At 48.6% G+C, this 12460-nt stretch overlaps 2 protein-coding genes and 1 pseudogene across 2 annotated transcripts; all 3 read right to left on the bottom strand.

Moving 5' to 3' along the window:
• Positions 1 to 338: 338 nt before the first annotated feature.
• LOC112899081 lies at positions 339 to 1375 on the bottom strand (annotated as a pseudogene).
• A 454-nt stretch (positions 1376 to 1829) lies between these two features.
• LOC112899077 (protein POLAR LOCALIZATION DURING ASYMMETRIC DIVISION AND REDISTRIBUTION-like) lies at positions 1830 to 3201 on the bottom strand. Its single transcript, XM_025967412.1, has 3 exons — positions 2835 to 3201; positions 2293 to 2729; positions 1830 to 2219 (listed from the first exon to the last, which is right to left on the bottom strand). Exons 1-3 carry the CDS (start codon positions 3199 to 3201, stop codon positions 1830 to 1832), a joined length of 1194 nt encoding a protein of 397 aa, XP_025823197.1.
• A 1823-nt stretch (positions 3202 to 5024) lies between these two features.
• LOC112887299 (ubiquitin carboxyl-terminal hydrolase 23-like) lies at positions 5025 to 11642 on the bottom strand. Its single transcript, XM_025953442.1, has 12 exons — positions 11084 to 11642; positions 10546 to 10660; positions 9978 to 10088; positions 9680 to 9852; positions 9253 to 9579; positions 9028 to 9153; positions 7274 to 8374; positions 7010 to 7168; positions 6776 to 6883; positions 5955 to 6591; positions 5747 to 5840; positions 5025 to 5359 (listed from the first exon to the last, which is right to left on the bottom strand). The coding sequence occupies exons 1-12, from the start codon at positions 11336 to 11338 to the stop codon at positions 5197 to 5199; spliced, it is 3369 nt and encodes a 1122-aa protein (XP_025809227.1). The 5' UTR covers positions 11339 to 11642; the 3' UTR covers positions 5025 to 5196.
• Between the last annotated feature and the right edge of the window lie 818 nt (positions 11643 to 12460).

The raw sequence follows: 12460 nt of genomic DNA, 5'->3' as shown, positions 1-12460 counted from the left end.
ACTTGGAGTATGATATTTCCTGATTTCTCCTTAATTTATCTGTTCGACTCTCTGTTTTCTTGACATTACTGTTCTAATAGAAGTACATATTAATTGAACCGCAAATAGAAATCTGGGAGCATATTTTGTTCTATGCACTTAGCTTTGGATTTCAGTTACATTGCATTGACCCAACTGCAGTAACATTAGTCACATTAGCCTTTTAAGTACAGTAACTAAGACCAACGAGTATCTAGTCCAATCTTGCTTGGAATGTAAATATGAATTCAAGCTCCTAAGAGAATAGCAGGATCGAAAATAATAGACTAAAAAAATACTAGAGGTACAAATCAAACTTCCTATAAATTAACTACGGCAATATAAGGTAATTCCACCGAGCCCATATACAGCTTGCCGCCTTCCCTCTCCACAACCTCGGTAGGCCTCACGCTCTTGGGTCCTCTCATCACCTGGACTACTTGTCCATCGGCATTGATCCTCACGGCGAGCATGTGGTTGTCTGGACCAAACGGTAGCTCCATCTTCTCACGATGTAGTGCCACCCAGAAACCGTCGTTGACGTCGGCCCTTACATTGTCAGGATAGCCTGGTAGATTGGCAAGCGGTTCCGACGTGCCCGCCTTGGGACCCTTGATCCAATACCTCATCAACTTACATGGGCCGGTAAGTGCAACGACGAGGTGTGTCCGATCGGCGCTGATTGCGAGGCCGTTAGGGTATGTGATGCCGGCTTGCAATACCGTGACACGGTTTGTTCTTGGGTCGAATTTCATGAGGCGGCCCGTCGAGTCTCCGGTGGCTGTGACTTTCTCATGCTGCGAGCGTTGATAATTCATGCTACTGTCCGTAAAGAACACCTCTCCGGTGACTTGGTCGGCGTCGACGCCGTTGGTAAAGCGGAGCGGCACGCCGTCGGCCTCGGTGACCAGCACCTTCGCCTCGCCGCCGCCTGGTCCGACACGCATCAGCCCCTTGTACGCGTCGGCGATGTATAGGTCCCCTGACCCGTAGTGGAAGCGCAGGCCGGCCGCACTTGCTCTCGGTGAGTTCCGCCGGCTGAATCCTTGACGCGGTGCAGGCCTTGGCGCTGTACCCCGGGCTGTACGCGTAGGACGATCAGCCGCGCCCCTGCCCGTTCCACTTCAACACGCGGCCGTCGGAGACGCCGCTGTACGGGCCGGCGCCGGCGCCGTCGAAGGCGACGCTCTCCGGGCCGCGCAGCAGCGATCCGCGCAGGTTGAGGTGCTGGCTCGTCCGGCTGCCGTCGATGGTGGCCGTTTCGCGAACGCGCTGTGCACGGCAGGAGCAGCGACAGGACGGCGAGGCACGAGATGAGGAGCGCCGGGGGAAGCTTCGCCCCCGCCCTGATCGCCATGACTACGTACTTTGTTGGCCTTGCGCTGCTTGTTTGGTTTGGCTACAAGCTTGAACGTACGCTTGATCTTGTTCGATCGATGGAAAGAATCAAAGGGTGGCCTTTGCCTTTTATATCGCCTTCGCTTTGTACCGGTTGCCCTACTCGGTGATACGGTCTCGCAGCCGTGTCAGGTTCGGAACAGCCATGTCGTTTGCTCGTGATCCTAGTGGTGAGTCGATTCTCTGTTCCGTTTCGAATACGGATTGAATCGCTTGATGGTTTAATGATTTGCGAACGAAACCAACATTGACGAAGAAAGTTTCATCTAGTTTCATGCGTGATCAAGAGTGAGTTCCACGCGAGATGCGTTGTGAACGAGAGAAGCGACATCATGGGATCGGATCGGTGAGGTCGCATAATTAGCAGATGGATCCGTGCGCGATGGGGCGGGTTCTTCCTGCCATTCTCTCTTCTACCTGAGCCGCGACTCGTCCGTGAAGCGGGTGGCGAGCTTGGCGGTGTCGCGCCACCGGCACGCCTCGCGCTCCGTCTCCCGGAGCTTCCTCCGCGCGCGCTCCAGCGCCGACTCCAGCTCCGCGATCCGCGCCTCGTGCCGCGACTGCAGGAGCTCGTGCAGCCTCCGCTCCAGCTCGCGGGCCGACACGCCGCCGTGAGGCGGGCTCTTCCCGTTACTCTCAGCGTCGCGCTCGGACTCCTCCTCCTCTTCTTCGTTGCCGTTGCCTTGGTTTCCGTCGCTGTCTCTGTCGCTGTTCGTCTCTCCGTCGTCGTTGACACCATCATTGTCGGAGTCGGAGCAGATCGCCGACCGGCTCCTCGAAGAGGCACTGCTCTTGGCCTTCGTCTGCAATTGCGACGATCGATCAGAACAGAGCACGAAGGGAATGAAACACACAGTTCTAACTGCACAATAGTACCTCGAGTTCACGATCGCGCCGAGGACTCGCGCGTTCCTCATCGTCCGATGCTTGCTGCAAGCGCGACAGCTCCGCCTCAAGCTCAGCTTCCATCCGGTCCATGTCGCGGCGCCCTGCGTTCTCGCTCGTCCCGCGGCTCGCCGGGGCGGCCGTGCGCGAACAATCGGACAGGGACAAGGCGCCGTCCTCGTCGCCGGCGCGGATAAAGGGCCCCTTGACGACACTGGCGCTGTCGGTGTGACCATCGGACCCGCTGGGGCGGCCGTTGCAGCTCCGCACGTCGGCCCTGACGTCCAGCATGAGCCGCTCCATCTGGGCGCGCAGCTCGGCCATCCTGCTCAGCTCCGCGGCGCTCTTGGACAGCAGCAGCACCAGGCTCGCGCCCAGCCCCAGGCTCGCTGGCAGCGCATGCTCCTCCGCCATCGTGGCCTTCTTCCCTGCACGCCACGAGCGTCGTCATCACCGCATGGTCATGGAACGTTGGCGACACGAAGGGGCAATGCCAGGAGCTAGCACCGAGCACCATGGACACGAGCAAGTACCAAGAGAATTCCGAGGGGACTCGCGAGGCGCCGGCTGGCCTCTCACCACATTGGGCAGGGCCGCCGCCTCCCTCGGTTCCTCCCTTACATCCTCCCTCGCGGTGGCGACGTGCTCCTTGGCCGCCGCGCCGCTGGTGCAGTACCGCGGGAGGAGGCGCAGGCGGCACCCGAACCCGCTGCCGCCGCCGCCGCGGCCCCTGTGGAGGATGCGCGACAGCAGCGACCGCGGCGAGGAGCACTCGCGGGCGCGGGGCGCGCCAGCCGCGGAGGCCCTGGTGAGGAGCGTCCCGACGGTGGGGGGCGACGAGGCCGAGAGGCGCGGTGGCAGCGGCAACGCCGGCGCCGTGCTCCCACCCTCCACTGCCATTGGAGGCGGCCTCTGACGATTCGGGAAGTGTTCTTGGGGAGGATCCGATGTGTCCGTCTGGGATTGATCGAGGACTCGGTCGTGGTGCGCGTATTTATAGTGGGCGGCAATCATGGAGGAAAGGCGGGGGTTTATGCTGCATGGCCTTTGACGCCCTCGGAATTCAAAAGGTTGGTCGCCGAGCCATTTGCGGCTGTGAATGATGGTAGGCGATGGATGGTAGGTTTTTCCGTATAAATTGCGCGTATAGAGAAGCACAAGTATGAGTGTTCATTTACAGCGCCACCAACTGCCGTCGCCGACGTCGCCGCCGGGGTCCTTCGAATTCCCAATCCCGTTGGCTCCGACAATCTCATCGGCGTCGCCGTGCATGTCGGTGCTGGACGCCGCCTTCGGTGGTTTGAATTGCCGCTTTACATATTTGGTAACGGTACCCATGTATCATTTTTTCCCCAACTGAATGAACTCAATCTCCTTTTCTTTTTAACCTCGCGTCCAAAGTATGCGAGGGGATTCGATCTGAAATCCCCTGTCCAAAAAGAAGGGAAGGCTTAAGACCAGAGTGGCGCGAGATGCGAGTCGAGAGAGCAGGGACAGGGAGCGAATGATGGAGGAGTTACGCTGGATCTGATGGCGGGGACGGAGGCCCCAGGCCAGGAAAGAGTGGTGGTTGGGTGCGCGCGCTCTTTGCTCCAACTGTCAGAGGGAACGCGTGAGCCACCTTAAATTGCTCCTCCGTCCTCTCAACTCTCTAAGCCCCCAGCATTCTACATGTGATTTGTCTTCTTCTCGGATGTGCAACAGCGTGCTGTGCAGCTGCTTACCAGCGGCTAGAGGGAGTGTTTGGATTGGAGTGCTAATATTTCGCAATGTTTAAAATAGCGTTTATAGCAGTGTTATAGCGGTTTCGTGAAGCTGCTACTATACCTACTGTAGTAGAAAAAGCACGCTATAGCGGGCTATAGCAGCGCTAATATCGTTTTTTGACCCTGCCGCTAAATTCTATAGCCCGCTATTTAAAATATTGCTCCAAAGGGGTAAAGTTTAACACTAACCCATCCAAATAGGAGTGCTAACAGGGTGGACTAAACTTTAGCCAAGACTAGAAATGGTAAAGGGCTTAAAATTTAGCCTAGACAACTAAAGGACCATACTCTAATCTTATACAATTTTGAGCTAAAAATATATAAAGATCAAGTTGGATTGCGAAGACACTACTAGGATCATGATCCGTTACCACCCGTAACTAAAACTTAAGAACTTTATGAAAGATATGAGCGCTAAATATGCTAAATATTAGTATTTAATTTTAGTCCATCCAAATTTTAAGAAATGTATGAGTACTAATACGTGCTCGTATTAAAGTAGCTAGACAAGAGTAGTGAGGCAGATTCACAAGCTTACATGTAATGATGTAAAGCACACCTGCATTCTACATGCTTTTATCCCCCTCATGGACTCCGTAGCGGGATGACTGAATGAGCCAGCATATTTCGGTTTCAGAACGGCAGACGGCACGTTTCCCTTGACCTTGATGAACACTTGTACGCATGCACCAACAGCTCATTTACAATGCTCAGCTAACCTCGCATATCCAAAGGGAGACTTTCAAATTTCCAATCGATTTGGCTCGTATATGCAACGCATCTGGATGCTACATACAGTTTGCCTGCGGACTAGATCGTGTCGTCGATGCGAAACATCAGTACGAACACGAGCGGAAAGCTCTCCATGCATGCTAGTACCACACATGGCAGAGTACAATTCCTTCATTCCTTGGAGTAAACAGAGATGAAAATACGTAAGCTGGCAGAATTGGAACAGAACAAAAAGTTGTCATTTCATTTCTCCATGGATCGATTGACAACAAATACAAGGTCCATTGATCTGTCCAAACTCTACATAATACATATCAGAAATCTTGAAAAAAAAATACAAAGAAGAAAATCCGTTTAAAAACTGATGGACACAACAGCGATCTGCTTCTACAACGTGTCATATCCTTAGAGGCTGGTGCCCAGACCTGGCCTGGTCAGTTTGCAATCTCCTCCGCTGCCGTGATCTGATGTTTTCAATCTCTTGGAAAGGGTTCGGTCCACTGAAGTCTCGCTTTGGTTTCCTCACCTTCTTCCTCCTCCGGCGGTCATACTCCTCGTCCCTGCGAATGAGATGACATGTGTGTTTCATGGAAATAGTCTTACAATAAAAGAATCTACAGGAAAACATTTGAACCTCAATGAATAACATAACTATAATTGGGGAAGATAAAAGTGTCCAACATAATACGGGGTTTATAATCATCCATATCATGGACCATAGCCACTTTGAAAAGCAGAACCATGCTACATCAGCATATTCTGAAATTTTTAAACCTACTGAACTTAGAGCAAGGAGCCAGCCTGCTCCAGCTGGTGGGTGAGATAAAAGTGTCCAGAACCAGTCTCATGATCTCATGAATGTTAGTATGACACGAGAACTCATGCATCATCATCGAAATGACATGAATCACGAGACTCAATGGTAACTACTAGTACATTTAACTTACCATTCATCTAAAACATAGCCAATGCTGGTGGAACTCGAATATTGCAGCTCTGCTGCCTTGGTATTTTGTATGTCGTCATCATCCCATCGTGGAACTGCAATAAAAAGAATGATAAGATATATTGTTGATGGTAGGATAAGTGAAAAAAAAAGGTATGTACAATTCAGTGAGGCTGCACGTGATAGTCAGGGAAGAGGTGCACACTAACCTCTCAAACCCCTTGTGAGGAGATTAAAATTCCAGGATCCTCTCTTATCCATATCCCCACATTTTCCTGAATCAGGATTTGACGCAGAGCTCGGGAATGAGCTTCCTAGCTCAGCACCAGCATGAGTTGCATCCTTGCTGCCCTTCTTATCCATGGCAAATTCAGCAGCACATGAGTTTCCAAGATTTTGTTTCTTGTTATACATGTGGATAGCATCTTCAGAACTTGCAGTGTCACGAGAGCGTTTTGGTCTATGGGATTTACACGATATGACACTAGTAACAACTGTTTTAGATGTTGATGTCTGCTGATCATTGGCAATACTTTCAGGGTTTACATCTGATGTTGAACGCCTTCTAGCTCTCTTGTGTTTCCTTTTCTTGCGTGGTCTCAGTGACGCCAACAACAGTTGTTTGGACCCAAAATAAAAGTTGACAACTGGATAATTCACATGCTTCTTTGACTTGATTTTAATGTTTTTATGCAGACTGCCATGGCATGGACCCTTATCTTCCACCTGCACAAAGTTTTCAGAGCACATCACCTGCACATAATCTTCGGAGCTAGCTACATGCGCAGAGGATTCAGAACAGATTTTTTTCTCAGAGTTGACACCTCCAGTATCCAGCGAGTTATACTGCACAGAGGTATGCCAAGTATTTAACAAAATAAAACACATAATAATATCAACAAAAACTCCTTTTATCATGAAATAGAGCAGCATGAATGCATGCCATAATTATTGTTACATGGGCAACAGCATGCACACTGCTCCATATAAACAACCAGAGATAAAAGGGAGGAAACCAGTGCTTCCATACCTGGTACTCTGCATCTGCCATATGGCCTGTTTTATGGCCAGTTTCCATAAGAGAGACTTCCTTAACCATAGACTGCCCATCCCCCAGTGTATTGTTCTGCACAGCAGTCTGCAGAAGCAAGAGATACAAAAGTAAACTATGTGTTCAGCAGATCTGTTTAGATGCACACCCATTGAACATTCGACCATAGCATCGCATGGAAAAAGTGTGATTGGCAGGCCCTTCAAGATTTACCTGCTCCTCTGCTGTTACTTTATCATCAATTGTTTCCGCAGAAAGATCCTTCACCACAACTAGTCCATCATATTGCTTAACAGGCTCTGTCCCTTTAGCTTCATTACCATTGGTTGAATCGTCATTGCCCGTTATTGTATCATCAGAAACAGCAGTATCCTACCATATCACAAGAAAAAGCAATAAAGTAAATATAAAATACTGAAAACTCAAAAGTATGCCAAAAGCGAAAAAGCAGCACAAACAGAAACATCACAGGGTTACCTCAGTCAGGACGACTGGTGTAATAATTGTTGCATCACTATTAGGAGTTGGTTTGCAAAATGCATCAGTTCGAGGTTCATTAGCCTGCTCGTTTGCCCTCAATAACCCATCAGCACCATTGCATGATTGAAACACAGAAGCAGGGTTGTATTTGCCTGAATCAATGAGTGCACCATCAGGTTCTATTTGTAAATCCTGCAATGGATTCTCATATGCCTTCTGATCAGAGCTTGCATCACATAGACTACAAGCATCAGGCAGTGCAGAAGCAGGGAAGTCTTTGCCTGAATCAGGTAGTGCACCATCAGGTTCTAGTTGCAATTCCTGTAATGGCTTCTCATATACCTTCTGATCAGAGCTTGCATCGCAGATAATACAAACATTAGGCTGTGCTGTAGACGTTGTCTCCCTTTGATTAGCTAGTGCAGTTTGCTCTGGTTTGGTGGAGAATGTAGCAGTACCGGCAAGATGTGAGCATGAGGCTTTCTGTACTGGCTCATTGTTTTGGGATGTTGAATCTTTAGTAACTTCAGTGTTTCCGTGTTCATTTGAACACTGTTCCTGAGAACTGGCGCTAATATTGTTGGACTCACCATTATCTGGGTTCAGCTTCTGTGACTTCATCTCAAGAATACAAACATCAGGCTGTCCTGGAGATATTATCTCCCTCTGAACAACTAGTGTTATTTGCTCTGCTTTGGTGGACAAGGTATCAACACTATCTGGGAGTGCATGTGGGGCTTTCTCTTCCGGTTCATTGTTTTTGGATGTTAAAGCATTGATAACTTCAGTGGTGCTATGCTCATTTGAACACTGGTCTTGTGAAGTGGCAGTAATATCACTGGGCTGACCATTATCTGGGTCATGCTTCTGCAACTTCATATCTTCTTTGGACATTGAGGGAAAATACAAAGTTTTTTCCACTAAACCACTTCGAATTGCACCATTCATACATGCAATCTTCTTGGATATCATTTCCTTTTCTGACAAACTGGCAGCACCATTACCTTTATGAATTACAGAGCTCCTTACTTCGTCACGTACATAAAATAACATGTATGCTTTCTGCCTTAGTACATCTGCCTCACGGACTTGGCGAACCTAGGTATCAATGAACAATCAACAGAACGGACAAATAGCTTAAAGTAAAGAAAAAAAAGAATAATGCCCCTGGTGTACATTAGAAGGTACTGAGATAACTTAAGCACACCAACAATTATCATTGGGAACAACAACAGTGCTAAGCTGAGCAAAAATCTCACCAACACTCCCTGTTATGTCCATACAGACAATTCCCTTCCGAAGTCACCCACCAACAGTCCAAAATTCTTCAAACAGAGGCCCTTATACAAAATAGTGCAACGAAACTAGCTCTCTGACGTATATAGTAAAACAAACAATATACATACATTAAGCAATGAGGCAAAACCATGGACACAAGCGCAGCATGGAACTACTATATGGATAGGCTAAATTATAATCAGACAAGTTCTAGAGAAATATTGTTGCATAGACATAAGGAATAAACTTCACCACTGAAGTATATAAATCATGTGACATATTTTTTCCTTTTTCTTTAATGACAAGACAAATATTGTTGATGGAGGTATGCAGAGGACGAATAAAGATGAGAGATCTGGGAGGACGAAAGAACAAAGATGCATGAGGTGCCACTGGTAAAAACAGTATAAAAACCACAGCATGGATCAACAACAAGTCAAATAGGTTAAATCTAGAAGGATCAGAACTCCAACCTGGTTATCATCAAGATTGTGCCATAGACCACTGGATGTCCGAACAAAGCAATAATAGTGACCTGACTGTGTATTCCAACCGGCATGAACCAAAACACCATAAAGGCTATATTTCAAATCTGTACCCTACACATATAAAGTGCGAGCAATATGAAAAGCTCACTAACAGAAATACAAAATATGAAAAGCTATTACACTGGTAATTTCCAAAAAATAGTAACTCACTTCTGAATTGCTGACAAATGGCTTCAAGTTTAAAGTTGTTTGAAAATCCACCTTTTTGTCGATCTTTTGAAGAGGGTTGAAAGGACTAAAGCGTTTCAGATGAATTATCAACACAGAAGGAGCCTTATCAATAAGAAACCTTTTCTTTGCCGCAACTTTCTGCTTGCACTGCTGGCAGCTGTAGTGCTTTTCCCCACCATCTAATAGCTCCTCCTCGGTAAAATTGTAAAGTGCTTTCATCAATGTGGCAGCATTGCCTATTTCAAGACTGAGATCCAGGAAAGGATCAAATTTGTTTGAACAATGTGAGCACCTTGTACATCTCACCTGCAATGTATATGCATACATCACCCATTGATCATATGATGAATATAGCTTCATTTGATATTACTCGTACGAAGGTAATTATGCAATTCACACAATGTACCTGACTTATTAAACGGCCACCAAATATTCTGTGAACTAGACTTTTCTCATAAGCGCTTGGAGACTCACTTGGTATACCAGATGGTAAACAGCATTTGTGCATTGATTCAAGCAAGCTAACCATTAGCTCATGAGCATCTTCCTGCCTAGAGTTACGAAAACTACGAGAAATGTCTGCCTTGCAGTTAAGGATTGCACTATCTACGTTTAAATGAATGTAGATGGGTTTTCATACTTTAAAATATAAAAGATAAAAGAACAAGAACTGCTCAGTTAGGTTATAGCCCATGAGAGGATACATCTTAAGTTCTTGACAAACTGCACTGGTGTCAGAATTTTCCCAGTTGACCGTAGAGCAGAGCTAACATGGTTTTGGAGACCACATAATGCACAGAATCCAGCAGTCCGACCTATAAAAAGTCAAAAAAGATAAATTAAAAGTAATAACTGAGACAAAATTTGCATCCTCAGAAAGTCTAGCTCTTGCCGAAAGAAAACCCCAAGAGGGGCAAACTGCCTATATTGCAGTATACCACTGTCTACATGGCTCTGATGAATAAGGAGGCAGTAAAGAATACATGATATATTGATCATCAACAGGTCATCATAGGCATTAATCAGTGCATATATGTACCCCAAAAACTAGTGTAAATAAGGGATAATACATATTTTATCTGAAAATACAGAATACTCAAGAGCAACAATAATGGCCGCTTCACTTTGTACATCTGCAGGCAACACTAGTGCAGACATGAGGAATGTCTTTTTAGATAAGAATAGCTTTCTTCTAGCCTCTGCATGAGTTTTGCACCCAACCATCGACATGAGGAATGTCTATGGTCTGGTTTTGAGTGGCAGCAAACTTACATGAGGATCTGTGCTTGCTGCTCTGCAAGTAGGCCACGAATGGCTCGGTATACGTCAAGCATTGCAGAACCGAGTTGAGGTAGCATGTATTGCCGAGATTGTGCAAGCCAGCACCCTGCGTTGCATACACCAGCCCAACTCAGTGAATTAACTTGCATGACGTTGAATTGAATGGCCATAGCCGAAACGGAAGCGACAAAAGAGAGCCGAGTTTCAAATGCAAAACGACGGTACAAAACTTTTGGCGCCCGTGACTCCAAAATTCTTTCTTTTCTTTTTGGCGAGACGATTCCAAATTTTGATTCATGTGGTGCCAAAATCCAAAACAAAAATTACAGGAAATCTAGAGCACAAAGGGCAAACCATCACCCCCTAGGGCCGAGGCAACGTTCAAAAAGCTGCAGCTTCCTGAACAAATGGGAAACTTCGCAAAAAATGAGGATTCATCATCCAACTAAAACCCCTCCAGAATGCAGCTCGACTAGTGAACAGAAACCAACTGCGAGATCGCAACAAAAATCACGAATTGCACACTCACGATTCTCCGCAGGTAGAATCTCGCGGCTCTGAGCTCGAACTCGCCCCCGCTGCTCTCCCCATTCTCGAACACCCTGCCCTCCGGCCCATCCCGCGCCGCCGCCACGCGCTTATCAGCGCCCGCGAAGAGACTCCTCTCCATCCGAAACCCTCCCGGCATGGCCACAGCCGCCGCCGACGGCGGATGGTGCCTGGTGGCGGCGTGGAACTCTATCCTTCGATGCAGCAGCTCGTCCGCCGCCGCCGCCTCCCCCATTATCCTAGGGTTCACGCGCGAGTGGCGGATCGGGTCGCTCCAAGCAGATATATTTCCTCTAATTTTGGGCTGATTCCCGGGGTTAAATCCTGCGGTTTTCGATGGATTTGGGACCGGGGTGATTGTTGATTGGGGGCGCGAGAGGAAGAGCCGAAGAGGACGAGGTGGGGGGTGGTGGGGTTTAGTCGAGGTGCTCTTGACAGATGGACGGCTGCGATTAGGCGAATGGGGTTACAGGCCCATCTGAGCCGTTGGTAGTGGGGCCGGGGTGGTTTTGGACGCTAGGTGCGGCGGCGGCGGCGGAACACGGAATCGAAGCCGAAGCCTTGGCGGTACTTTTTTAGCGTGCATGCAATTTGGCGCACGACCAAGGATATCTTTTTACGCGAGATGGAAACAAGGCCAGCCGGGCACCGCGACAGACAGATCGACGCGGACAACGGGGACGGCTGTGAGGCCGGCGGCCGTGTTCCCGGTTGGACGGCAGCAGCAGAAGCGACGGCGCGGAGTCGCTGATTGAGTGGACACGTACGCCGCCGGCCGCCGCAGCCGCTCCCACAGTCCCACCTGCAATTCCAACGTGAATCGAGTTGGCCTGGACCTGCTCGTTCCACACCACACACTGGCGTCCTGGATTGCACGCGCTCATTTCACCGATCCTAATAAAAGGCGATTTCACGAGAAGTTTGCCAGGAATTCGCTGGAAATTGTCTCGTTTTCTGGAGTTCGATCACGAGGTGCGGAGCTTGCGCGTGCGGTTCTTCCTCCAACCCACAAAAACGTTTCTAAGCCTGCTGCAAATCCAATCTTACAGGTTGCGATGGGGATCAGAATTCAGAAATGATGCCTGATCGACCCATTGACATAATCCAAGCCATGATTGCGTCTGTCTCTCTGCGATGGAACACGCGTGTCGTTGGTGATGGCCGCCTGCGACCCTCTGCTCGCCGCAAGAAGTGCTTGAAGAGGTGGCCAGGTAGGAGACCCCGCGATGCCGTTATCCACCGCAAAGAAAAGGCCCCCTGCAGAATGGAGGCAGACAGGTCACAGGTGACGTGCTTCCAACCCCTTCGGGCGCAACAAGCTTGTGCCTTGTGGTGAAGGGCACATTAAACAACACAT

The sequence above is a fragment of the Panicum hallii genome, chromosome 1, assembly GCF_002211085.1.
Source record: "Panicum hallii strain FIL2 chromosome 1, PHallii_v3.1, whole genome shotgun sequence".
In the NCBI taxonomy this organism is placed as follows: Eukaryota; Viridiplantae; Streptophyta; class Magnoliopsida; order Poales; family Poaceae; genus Panicum; species Panicum hallii.
This window is presented reverse-complemented; position numbering and strand designations above follow the sequence as displayed.